This window comes from Thermobia domestica, chromosome 8 (assembly GCF_964235325.1).
Source record: "Thermobia domestica chromosome 8, izTheDome1.hap1.1, whole genome shotgun sequence".
NCBI lineage: Eukaryota > Metazoa > Arthropoda > Insecta > Zygentoma > Lepismatidae > Thermobia > Thermobia domestica.
The window spans coordinates 47815898-47829448 of NC_137461.1; the positions used below are offsets into that span (position 1 = coordinate 47815898).

At 36.3% G+C, this 13551-nt stretch overlaps 1 protein-coding gene across 1 annotated transcript in view; it reads right to left on the reverse strand.

Annotated features, from left to right (window-relative positions):
• The window catches only part of LOC145692887 (uncharacterized), a 28325-nt gene extending 15083 nt beyond the window's left edge, over positions 1–13242 (reverse strand). The window contains exons 1-2 of the mRNA XM_081768437.1: positions 13091–13242; positions 1664–2269 (exon numbers count right to left, since the gene is read on the reverse strand). Coding sequence (XP_081624563.1) covers positions 1664–2244 — 581 coding nt within the window. The 5' untranslated portion in view covers positions 2245–2269; positions 13091–13242. The remainder of the gene's footprint in view (positions 1–1663; positions 2270–13090) is intronic.
• Between the last annotated feature and the right edge of the window lie 309 nt (positions 13243–13551).

A 13551-nucleotide genomic window follows, 5' to 3' on the forward strand; every position in this document is an offset into this window, starting at 1 on the left:
TCAAAATCTCTTATCGTCGCGAATTGTGTCGAGGAATTTGAAGCTTTAAAATATATAAAACGATAATTATGCCTGTTGTCCTGTATGGTTGTGAAACATGGTCGCTTACACTGAGGGAAGAACGCAGAATGAAAGTATTTGAGAATAAAATCCTGAAACGAATATTCGGAACCAAAAAGAAACGGAAATGAGGAATGGCGAAAACTTCATGATGAGGACCTGCATAATTTATACGGTTTACCAAACATTGTTAGGGTCCTCAAACCTTGGAGGCTCAGGTGGGCAGGACATGTAGCGAGAATGGAAGAAAGTAGGAACGCTTTCAAAGTTTTAACTGGAAGTCCAATCGGAAAACGACCATTAGGAAGACCTAGGCGCAGATGGGAGGACAATATTAAGATGGGTCTCGCAGAAATAAGAATACAAAATAGAAACTGGATTCAGTTGACTAAGGATAGAAGTCAGGAGAACTTTTGTGAACATGGCATTGATCCTCCTGGTTCCATAAGTCATAGAGTGGGTTAGTTAATTTTAGGCGAAATTTATGTACTTTATATGTATTTCGTGCCGCTAGCTAGTTCTAATTGTTTAAAAATATGCCCCTGCCAAATATCAGTAACTTTCGTGAAAAGAAAAGTGTCATGTTGATATACATTGCTGTTCTTTTTCCTTAACGTTTAAGAAACATTGTTTGGGAAATAAATAGGTTAACGATTGGGAATCAATTCAAAATTAAAACCCAATACTTTCACTTAAATGCCATAATTAACATTTAATACTAATTCCTAATGTTTTTTCTTCAGTTCGCGACTTGTATTATACGAAGAAAAATATTTGATTTAAATCAAAAAAATCAACAAAAATGATTTTTTTTAAAAAAAGAATCATGATTTTTTTCCACCCTGGTTATTCGCTATGATGTTCTACAATTTTTATGTTTGAAATGCTTTATATTCGTGTGGAAACTTCCATTTGGAATATGCATTAGGAAACAAACAAACAAACAAACAAACAAACAAACAAACAAAAAAAGGCTGAATCATCGTACATATTTTTATACTTGAGGTCAGAACAGTCCTCTTTCGTTTAAAAGAAAACTGCATTTTGCAATCTATGGATCAAAGCTGTAGCAATGAATCTGCTTAAATAAATCTTAAAAGTTTACAACATTGCTACGTATTAGACATATTTTCGTCCATCCTTATGTGATCCTCTTATATATGTATACATGACATAGTATCATTTAAAAATAATAAAGTGCATACACTGTGTTATTAACACTGTTACTTACAGAATTAATTTAATGCCATTCGACAGCCTTTATAGTGCCTATAATGTTCCTAAAAAATTCTTATAAATAGTTTATGTTTGAAGCTTTTCTTATAAATGGTTTGTGTTTCTAAATTTATTTTAAAATTTTACCATTGTGTGGGTTCACTTTTCCCAAATCTTTATTGCGCCATAACTTCATTCTTTATGACCATTAGCAGCTGATATTTGGAATATTTTTTACCTTCGGAGCGGCTACCTAAGCCCATCTTCAGAATTGCGAAACCTCTTTTACCGTTGGGAAGCATTCCTGGTTAGTAAAATCTTTCGATTCCACGGCATCACAAGCATAAACATTTTCACATAAAGATAATAAAGTTAAACATTGTCTTACCGATATCGTCCGGATTCTTCGTCATAGACTCGTCGCACAACACTCTGCCGTTTCTCCCATTCTTCTTTCGTCATAGGAGCCATCGCTTTTGCTTTCTCCAGCATTTCTGCCGGAATATCTCCATCATCGGAGTCTTTCTTCTTTTTATTCGCCTTCGCCGCTTTTTTCAATTCTTTCTTCATCTTCTTTTTCTCCTTTCTCAACTTCTTTTTCAGCTTTTTCTTCTCTTTCCTCCGCCGTTTATGTTCCTCTTTCTTACTTTTCTTTCGTTTCCTCTCGGAGCTGGAAGTACTTCCACGAGAACTGGAGCTACTGGATGAATCGTCGGAGTCATCTTTCCGCTTCCGTCGGTGGCGTTTCTTCTGCTTTTTCCTCGGCGGAGGAGATCCATGACCGCTGGAAGAGCTGCTACTTCGAGTACGAGATCGCTTCTTTTTTTCAGTCTTTTTACCTTTTACCACTTCCGTTTCATAGCTGTCTGTGTTTTCACTGGTTTTCTCACGTTCTTTACTACTAGAAGAGAGTTTCGTTCTCGATGATCGAGAATCCTCATGACTAGACTGAGATCTTCTTTTTTCCATGCTCTTTTTTTTCCCACAAACTGCCCTGCAATAAGAATGAAAATAATTTGAAAAAGTCACAGAATATTTAGCTGGCTATTAACGCGAATAAAAATATCTTATGTGACACAAGTTTCCCAACATTAGTCCTTTGTCCGGATTTATTGGAAAAAGTCCATCTTTATACCTAGAAACTCATTTGTATATTTTCCCCGCCATTTTTCTGTTTTATATTATAAATGGTTAATGTTCATTTAGGGTAAGAGGAAAAAAAAAATCACTTCGGTACACCAACATCGAAAAAGAAATTCTTCAGCTGAAATGTGGGTGTTTGGGTGTTTATGTCACAAATGTTTACAAAGACATCCAATCTCGGCAGACCTTAACAGAGGTCCAATAAGCATAGTTTTGATGCAGTCTCTTCTTTAAATTTTGTATTCTTGCTAAAAGAGAATGCTATCATAATTGCCCTATACCATAACAAAATGGGGCCATTGCAGCACTCCTGGTAAATCGAATCACTTATTGTAATAACTAATGTGATTATTATTATTTTATAGTGCGTTGGAATGTGGTAAAATAACACACTATATTACTGAAATTTAAAAAAAAAAAAAAAAAAAAAAAATTGCTAACCTAGCTAGATAGGCACAGTGTTATGAAATTCCTCTGTGGCGGATAGCAGCAGCTTTTTATCCTTTTATTTTGCATTGCTTATAACAAACACTAAAACAACTTATTTTTAAAACCATTAAACCATTATTCCTGCTTTGTGTAGGTGTTATGCTAAATAACAAATATTACACTGAGTTCAGCTATAAAACTGAAATACATGCCATAATTTTCCCACGTCAACCTATGTCTCTCAAATATCTTCCATAAAAGTATTCTTCAACGCTGGGTGCTTCAACTAATCCTTTATAAGTGAGAACTCAATGGAAATTAAAAAGTATGAAACTGAATCATTATTCGTACTCGGGTCTTCGGCTTACCATGACTGTGGGTTAAGCTATCAAGTTCCCTGCCAAACAGCTACACATCCTGAGTTGAGGTCGGTGCCCGGTCAGACAACATACACTGCTTGGACAATCCTGCGTCTATATTAATGAACACTTACGACGGATTAATGAAAAATTATATGACAAAGAGATGACAACCAACTTTAGCTTACATAAGTTATGCACTGGCAGCAGCAATGAGAGTTATATCCGTTCAGGAGTTGGGATTTTTAGCATCCCGTGACACAGCCGAGATCCAGGTTCGATTCCCAGCCCAGTCCCACATATTTCACTTCTTGAATTTAATTTTTCTCTGTCAATAATTTCGGCGTAAGTGAACTTTATTTTATATTATTTATATACATAAGTGCGTACAAGCAATTATGAAAACCTTAATAATTTTTAATCTTTGCCTTTTATTGTAGTTTACTAATTACATTTTTAAAACACCCTACGACTATGCTCCAAGGCTAAGAGAGCCGATGATGATGGAATAAAGAAAGTGGGAGGAACGGGTTAATTCGGAGAAAACCCACGTATACAACGTTTGTCTACCACAAAAGAAATCCCTACCAAATATTATTATTATGAATAAGATGAGTTCAATGATTTTCAGGAAGAAATGGTAAAGTTCTCACAGTATTCATCAAGTACATCTCATAAAAGCATCAAAATAATACTATCAGTTACCCTACTCTACTGCAAACTCTTGGCGCTACAACCCGCAAAATGTTTTTGTCAAATGACTTAAGACGTTCAAAACGCCACTACGGGAACACAAAATTGGACGAAGCACATTATTGAAATAATCCTTCATTTTGTGTGAAATGTAACGTTTACCACGGATGATCACCTTCAAAACTAATGATGAGAGCAATTCATACTAGATAATGTCCTTACCCAATTCTAAAGATGCAAGAGCTCGGAAAAAAACGGCTTCTTAAAAAAAAAGAAACCGGTTTTTACTTCTTCGCTTTTTTGCTAGGGAAATTTTGCTTTTTTCAAAATTCTGCTCTACATTGATAAAGGAGACTTTGTTTCGCTTCTCTACAACTCAAAAAATCATTTAATTAGTGGTTGATGCAGATAATAGTATAAAACCTTGAAAATAAATCATGAATTTCGAAAAGATTTTTCAAACAATTTGAATTCTTAACATATTTACATTATGAATCCCAAAGGATTAACCAATGTATAAAATAATTTTTTAACCTCTTACTTACAAAAGTACTTTTTTTTAAGAAAAAAAGCTACACAAACAACTAGCAAAATTCTATGTAGTAATTTTTACTTCAAAATATCACAGACCCACTTTTTGAAACAAAATAAAATTAAAACATGAGAGAAATACATGTATATGATATTCTTAAAGGCTGTACATAAAGAGCTTCGTTTTGGGTAGTCCTGTATATTCTTGAAATTTTATAGTTAAGCTTTAACTTTCATATACATTGTATCAGTGGCGTTTTCTCGGTGTTACCACGTTTACCGGTGGTAAACAAACAATCGGAGCAACATTTATTTTCCATTTTGGCACACTCCAAGCAGAAAGAATAATGTCTCGTGGCTATAACTACGTATCTTCACTGCGGTTCAGTACGAGATTGAAATACCAGTACCACCTAGCGGATGCAAAAATCTGTTGGGTTTACCGGAGGAAGGAGCGAGCACCCAACATCTACTTGTCAACATGGAAAGTAACACCTATACACATTGGGTTGTGCCCGGCATCGGTGGCGAGGTTGACCGCTGAAACTTGCGAGAAACAAAGGCTTCAGCTACAATCCTTGCGTAGGGGGAAGGTGCTTTAGTAGTTGCCACGACATCTCATGAACACATTTGTACTCACCAGCAGACGACACGAAATCTGCTCCTTCCCTCTACATGAAATAAATAATTATCTGAGTATTTAATACATTTTATTTTATTAATTAAAATTTGTTTTCTGTCATATCTATTTTGATAACTGCAAAATATATAAATAAAATGTAAAATAAATAAAACAAAGAAATAAAGAATCCTCCGAAAACTCACTCGTGTTTTGTTTCTATACTATTTAAGGTTTCTTCTTGAACACTGGCTTCCTCCAAAATAGAACAGGTGGGGGCGGAAGGGTCAAGATGCGAAACGAAGAAAAAACATCAGAGTACAGTAGAGTAGCATTTGAGACTGTAAGCTTCAGTTTTGCTTGTGTGGTGTAGTAGTGAGCGTTTTTTTTTTCTGTGGTTTGGTATTACTATGTAGAAGCAATAATGTTGAATTTAAGTAGGATTGTTTGTCCTGAAAAAAAATGTGGATCTTCGAAGTGCATCGTAAATTGTGATTGTGATCCACGACAGCTTCGGTAGAGCATTCCTTCTCCTCCCTAAAAGCAATCAAGATTACTGTCAATTCATACAAGGACAAAAAATACTCAACTCTTTAGCTCTGATTTTCATTGAAAAACAAATAGGTGTGAAATCAGACAAAATGTACGCTTCGAATTTTATGATGGTGTTATTCCGAACTTTACAATGGGAGACTCGAGTCCAATTCCTGGTTGGAGCTCGTGTTCGGATCCCACATAAGCTGGACGTTCACGTCTCATATAGCCTCGCTGCTGAAAGGGGCGCTAAACTCAAAATCGAATCAAATCAAATCAAAAGAACGTTACGAAAAAGACCAGGAGAATAGAGTTTCTGTTCCAATAATTACAAGTGATATAAGAAAGTAAGAGGAAACACACTTCACAGTTTCTGGTAAGTAAGTTTCATAGTATTAACTATTTTATTGCATCCACCAATAAATAAACAGTATTCCATTTTATTTCTTTATTTATTTTTTGTTTAATGTCCAACGATTATACACTGAGACTAAAGGAGACGGTAAAGCTGATGATAAACTAGCTGATGGAATGAACAAAGTGGGAGGAAAAGGGAAAATCCTGAAAAAATCCACATACACACAGTGCGGGTCCAGCATAAAGCCCACTTAGCGGGCGGGATCGAACAAGGAACCATAATCAGTAAAAAGCGCTCTACTACTGAGCCATCGTGGTTCTTTATATATCTATGACGAGGTCAAACATAAACTGTTATAATTAGCATATACGTTGCGAATACAGTTCTCGTGTAAGTATACATTTAAGATGCTCAGAAATATAGAATATAGTGAGAAATAATGTTGGATAGTTAAGATATTATCCTAAAACAGGGGGGAGGGGGGCGATCGCACCCCTCCCAGAAGAGGAAACTTTCTTATTTTATATATATAAATAAAACTCATCCCAAAGTTTGGAGCCCTTAAAAGTAGCAGTATGACACCCACCGCCCCCCTAGAAGTCGGTCCTGGATCCGCCCCTGATCCTAAACAATCTGCGGTAAACATTAAAAAAAATTCAGGATACGCCACTGCATTGTATGAATATTTTAAACGAATTTCCCATTCATTGGTTACATAGATAATAATCTGTTACCATCCATCAGATGTTTCGGACCTGCAAAATCGGTGAAGTCCCGAATTCTGTAATGCACTGACTATTCCTTAAGCTTGTTTAGAATCAGGAAAGTTTCGAATTTTCTGTTCATGGATATGCGTAATAGACCGTTCATCTGAGCATGTGGTTTCCTAGGCTCTAGAACAAGAGGAAATGAACTTATCATTATGAAACTCTCCCCTTACAAAAAAAAAAAAATCAATTATTGTTCCAATTCACAAAAAAGGCGACAAAACTGATTGTAATAATCATCGAAGAATCTCTCCTATAAAATCCTCTCAAACATACTATTTACAAGACTCATTCCATACGCAGATGAAATTATTGGAGATTATCAGTGTGGATTTCGGTTAAATCGATCAACTATCGACCAGTTGTTTACCATTCGACAAATACTCGAAAAGAAATGGAAATACCACAGTACATCAACTATTTACTGATTTTAGAAAGGCTTACGACTCGGTTAGGAGGGAAACATTGTACAACATTCTTACAGAATTTGGAATACCTAAAAAGCTAGATTAATTAATTAATTAAAAACCTAGACTAATTAAAATGTGTTTAAATGAGTCTCAGAGTGAAGTCCGAGTAGGAAAATTCTTGTTCACGAGCTTCCACGTCGAGAATGGCCCGAAAGGAGATGCGTTATCGTCATTGTTATTCAACATTGTTCTAGAATACGCTATAAGGAAAATCAAAGATAGCAAACAGGGCCTAGAGCTGAATGGTATTCGCCAGGTTATGGCGTATGCTAATGATATAAATCTGATAGAGGATGATAGGAGTACAATCGAAAGAAATGCAGAAGCCTTATTAAACGCTTGCAGGGACATTGGTTTAGAAGTAAATGCAGAGAAAACTAAATACATGGAAGTTAACCGGGATCGTAATATGGCAAATTATGAATGCGTCAAAATATCAAATAATACTTGCACGAAGTTGATACTTCAAAAAAACGCAGACAAAGTATTTGAGAATAAAAATCCTGAGACGAATATTTGGACCCAAGAGGAACAGGAATGGGGAATGGCGGAAACTTCATAACACAGAACTGCATAATTTACACGGTTTACCAAACATTAGAAGCGTTCCTATTTTCTTCCATTCATTATGATGCCATCAAGTTTAGGAGGCTCAGGTGAGCAGGTCATATAGCCAGAATGGAAGAAAATAGGAACGCTTTCAAAGTTTTAACTGGAAATTCAATCGGAAAACGTCCATTAGGAAGACCTGCACGCAGATGGGAGGACAATATTAAGATGGATCTCGCAGAAATAGGAAAACAAGAGTGGAAACTGGATCGAATTGGCTAAGGACAGAACTCAATGGAGAACTTTTGTGAACATGTCATTGGACCTTCGGGTTCCATAGGCCATAGAAAGAGAGAGAATACATTTAAGTTCTCTCAAGTACAACTGCACAACATACATGAGTGAGTTGTTATCTTTGCGCTTCTATCTGAAAGTCCGCGATTCAACCCCGCATTCGATTATTCTGACAAAAGTTTTTCTCAATTCCATCTGTGAAGGTAGAGATAGTTCGTGTACTGTGAATAGTGGCCGACTTCCTTTCTTATTGTTTTTAAATCGTTGTTATTACTAATTACCAGAGTAACGAATTTGCAAAGAGGCTTAAGGTGGGAGGTGTCTTTCGGATTGAAGCCTGTACCCTGAAATTATGGAATTTCTAAAAGAAAATACATGTAGTTATGCCTTTACTCATAAACTTCAAGCTCTCCTCAAATAAAAATTAGGAGTTTTTAGAAAAGCTAAACATTAATAAGAAAAACCCTCCCAAAATACTTTTCTAAATTTGCCACTGAGTATCAGTATAAAATGGTCTTCAGGGTTGTATGCGGAAGGTTATAGCTGAATATACTAACGAAACGAAATATTAGTTATGCCTGTACTCATAAACTTCAAGTTCCTCCCAGATAAAAATTAGGGATTTTTAGAAAAACTAACCATTAACCAGAGATACCCCTTCGAAAATACTTTCCTAAATCCGCTACTGATTATTTATATAAAATGGTATTCAAGGTTGCATCAGGAAGATTATTACTAAATCACTGCACAGCTACAGTATAAGAGAAATATGAAGTACGCTCTGACAGATATATTGAAAAACATATGTGTAACTTACGTGCTAGAAGCTAGAGTACTCTAAGCTGTAAGAAATCAAACACGGATGACTAAAAACGAAATGATCTAGGGAAGAAAAAAAATGTGATAACTCAGAAGTTAAAATAAAGTTAAATAGCCTCTATAATTGCCTCCAAATACTACGTACTTTATGTTTACTTTAATTCATAAAACATGTGCTCTATTCATCATGATGGTGAATTCCAGAGCGAAATATGGCACTTAGGTCGTGAAATCTTATTTAACTATACAGTATACTGTAAGAAAGCTATTTAAATAGAAAAATCATGAAAATGAAAAAAGCCAAAATTTTCGTTTTTTTTTTTTTTTTTTTTTTTTTTTTTTTTTTTTTTTTTTTTTTTTTAAAGCCGGCGTTTTATATGAAAAAACAATCGAGTCAAAAAGATATAAAGATATACGATAAAGGCCTCCTCAATCTACAGTCGACGCTTCCTCATCAATCTGCTAATTTCTTTGCAACATGCTTTTAATTTTTTCTTCCCATCTATACTGACTTTGCTTTCATTTTCATATTGTCACTATCCCTTTTCGTTTTTTAAAAGACTCAACAATTGTCTCTCTCTCTATATATATATAAAAAGATTACTTTCGAGTAGAAGGAAAAGAGCACTTTATTTGAATTAAAACTATTAAACTTCTATTAGAAACAAGATTAACGCCATGCAAAATTGTGGCCAAACACCACCTTCGCGGCTAGGAAGTTATTGAAATTTACGTCAAAAAAATTCCCTCTCTTTTTGATCTCGTTCAGTTCGATATCAATGACTAGATCTTTTGCATGACCGTTCAGACGTATTTTCTGTTACTTTGTCTTTCAAAAAAAAAAAAAAAAAAAAAAAAAAAAAAAAAAAAAAAAAAAAAACTTCAGCTTTCGTTTTCTTGTGCTCACTTATCTCTTCCTTCTGCTGATGGAAGTCTCTGGAGCATATAAAGTAAAGAAGCATCTTCTAGTAATTTGCACGTATTCAATACCTCCTACTTATTGTATCTGGTTATGAATATACCTTTCTAGTACATTAGTCTTTTCATATGTACAGAAGGCTGTTTCATCCTTATGGTAGGAATTTGCAGTCGCCACCAGAGGCGCTAGCTTTGCGTCACTATCGTGCCGCATGCAGAAAGGAGTAGCCAGACACTTGTACAAGCCGTGCAGAGGAGAGACGTGTGTGATCAGAATGCCGCCGAAAATCGACCCTTTTTGGGAGGGCTACATCGAAGCACTTTCTGATATAGTCTACAGCTATAGGCGAACAAGAACACAGTGCAAGAAGAAAGGTTTCACAGTGTCTGATAAGGGAATTAATGCAGCCATCCATCGCAATGCAAACCCAGAGCAAACCATTGCCATGCGTCGTCAAAACAGGCAAAAGAAGCAACCGGCTCTACAACGCACTCAAAACGTCATTGCCAAGGTCCGCCGGTTTGTGACCCAGGAGAACCCACCCACCCAACGTGACATAGCGAGGCGTGTTGGACGGTCAACTCCAATTGTACACCGAATCATACGCAACAATTTGGGGCTCAGAAGTGCACACAAGCGGCGGGTCCACGTTTTGAAGCCAACGCACATCGCAGAACGGCGGGTGGCATGCAAAAGGCTGTATGAATGTTACCTGACAGATGACGAATGGCGTTATGTGATCACCTTAGATGAAGCATGGGTCTATTTGACAGGATCCCAGCAGATGCGTGCAATTTACTACCGCCGCAGTGATGAAACCGATCATGCAAAGTGGGTTCGCTCCTGCAAGGAGAGTTTTCCAAAGGGATTTATGGTAGTGACTGGTTTCTGTGCAAAAGTAAAGCTTCCGATACACCGGGTGTCATCAAATGTCAAGGTGAATGCAGCGTATTATATCGAGCATGTACTGGACCCCATCTATCGCCAACATGCCCCGGCTTTGTATGGCAATGACACTGACAGACAAGACCAGGACAAGGCCAGCAACGCCATACTGCCCAACGAACGGTGGCCTACATGACAGGTATGGAACAGGAGACAGGTGTAAAGGCTATCCCATTTCGATACATCCCCTTCAAGTCATCACCTATGGACTTTTGTGTTTTCGGCCTCCTCAAACGGAAAACATCAATAAGCGTCGTCCGACCACACTTGGTGGCCTTTGGAAAGTGAGCAAGGAGGAGTGGGCGAAATTGGATCAGGCAGTGCTCAATAGAGGTCTCCTTCATGGAAACTACGATGTCGTGCAATCGTTAACCAACGGAGCTCACATCGAACATGATCACTGTTGGAAACGGGGTTTTACGCCCTAGGGCACGGGTCTGTAATTCACTACCATAAGGCTGAAACAGCCTTCTGTATTTGCCATTAAGAGTGATCTATTAACAGAAAACCCTCTTTTGACCGTTGCATTTCCATGCGAGAATGACAGTCCAACTTCCAGAAATTGTTGTATTTTTCAGTGCCAGAAACTTGTAGTAAGTCCTAATCCCTTACAACTCTGGAAGACTTCTTGAAGTTTTGCTGAGTTTAGACTTTTAAAAAAAAAAAATCCCAGTGTTTTCAGGAAGCACATCATCTATGATGTCAGACATATGAAGTTTGTCTAGATGAGAGAAAAAAACCTTGTATGACCTACATGGGGTAAATGTTGAATTGCCTTATGATCTAACGATGACAGATCTTTAACTACTTTGTACTCTAAAGCATTGCTCTGTCGAAGTTTGGTAATCATAGAAGTCAGGATCCAACGGCCGCTGTAAAAATTCCAGTTTCTGTTATTCCTTGGTCTCTGTTCCTAGGCCTATTTGTGTGAGAAAACGTTACACAGCAAATCCAATTTCGACATATTTGCTTACAAGAAGATTTTCTGCTTTTGTTAGATCAACACCTCACAGCCCTGGATCTGTACATTTCAGAATTTCTTGTTTCACACTCCAATCATGGGGTCTTGAAAAATTTCCCTTCAGCATCAAAGAAGAAGTGGTGTCGAAGTCTGAAATCTATGCTACATACCTGATTATTTTCCCACATTATCATATTATAACACTGATCTTCATAACCAGTACAGAAGCAACAGTTTGGGAAGACGCTTTTAGGAGAATTATAATTAGTCCTACTATTGAACTAAAAATACAAAATTACAACAAAAATCGGGATCGGTGTATCGCCGCACCAATTTAAGGAAATTTATCGTGTGAATAGGACAATTTATTTTGGTTTGCGAGGAACAGTAGGCGAAAGTTATACGAGGGGAGAGGTACAATTGTTATGCTTTAGTGGCGGGAATGGCAGTGTGGAAATGGCGCGGATATTCAAGGTTCTGACATATTGTGTTTTATAGAATTATATTATATATATAAAGCGTCAGTTGCACCATTGCCAAATCCCATCTGTTTTCATTACCCTTGCCTACACACAAATTTATCATCGCTGATGCGCCTGCTCATAACACATTTATGGTTGCGCGTCATGAGCATTTTCGGACACTTTCATTGAAACTTGTTGAAAAAAAAAAAAAAAAAGAGAGAAATTACAATATATGTACCGGTATTAGTTCATTAGGATTAAGTGCCGTAAAGTAGGTACAGGAATATGGAATCTAACCAAAACTAAACAGCACAACCCAAAATTTAACTAAGCTAGCCTACCCTACCCTACCCTATATGCTGGACCTACTCTCTGCCACAAAGACCATTCACTCGTTAAAATTCATGGTAGTGCATCATGAGTTAACAAGCTGCTTTAACTTCGTAATAGCTTCCTAATGGATGAATACAAACATAAAACTTTCCACTTTTGTTGATATATTTCTACGTTATTCTTCATGTAAAAGGTAACACCCCACACACATTTTGATTATGTACATAATGTTCCTGTAAAATAACACTCTATATTTCTTACGTAAATTCTAAAATTCTGTGGTCCCAGAAACTGTACTAGTACCCTACATGCTTCTCATTCCACATAAATACATTTAGCATATATACGTACTGCTCGTTCTGTAAATTAAGTCATTTTTTGATTACAAGGTTATGCTTTAATTTTTACCGTTATATATTTTTTTAAACCAAAAATTGAATGTTTTTACATTCTATTGGATCACATACGCTTTTCGATTTCATCTAAATTACCGCATGAAAATCCCCCACGGACATGACCGATTATCTTATATTCTTAAGGAAAATTAAGTAAAGATGAGACAATCACTGGAGATATTTTCTATGAACAGTCAACACAGTTAAGTAGCATGCACTTATAATATACTCACTAGCTTATTTATTTACAAATATTCACTTATAGGTCGACACCACATACAGCTTTCGTAAACAAATCATGTATACAAACATTAAACAGTGCAGATTGAACTAACAATCAACCAATCATAATTCACATATTGGAAAGCTGCAGAAGCCTGCAGTCTGGCGGGGAAACAAAACACTATCAAAATTCAAAAGCGCACTGTCTGGAATTTTCATTATGAAATTAAAAAAAAATACGATATTCGTACTCTCAATACCTATCGTAATAACATTCGTATAACTCAATACCTTTAGCGAATTTTTAATGCATGATCAATCACTAATAATTCTTTAATATATTCTAAGAAATATTTAATACTTTTTCCTCGTTTCATGTTGTTTTGTGCTTATATTTTATTTTCTATCACACTCAACTTTTATGTTACCCTTTAATCTAAGCATAACCGAAGGACATTAAATCAAAATTTTA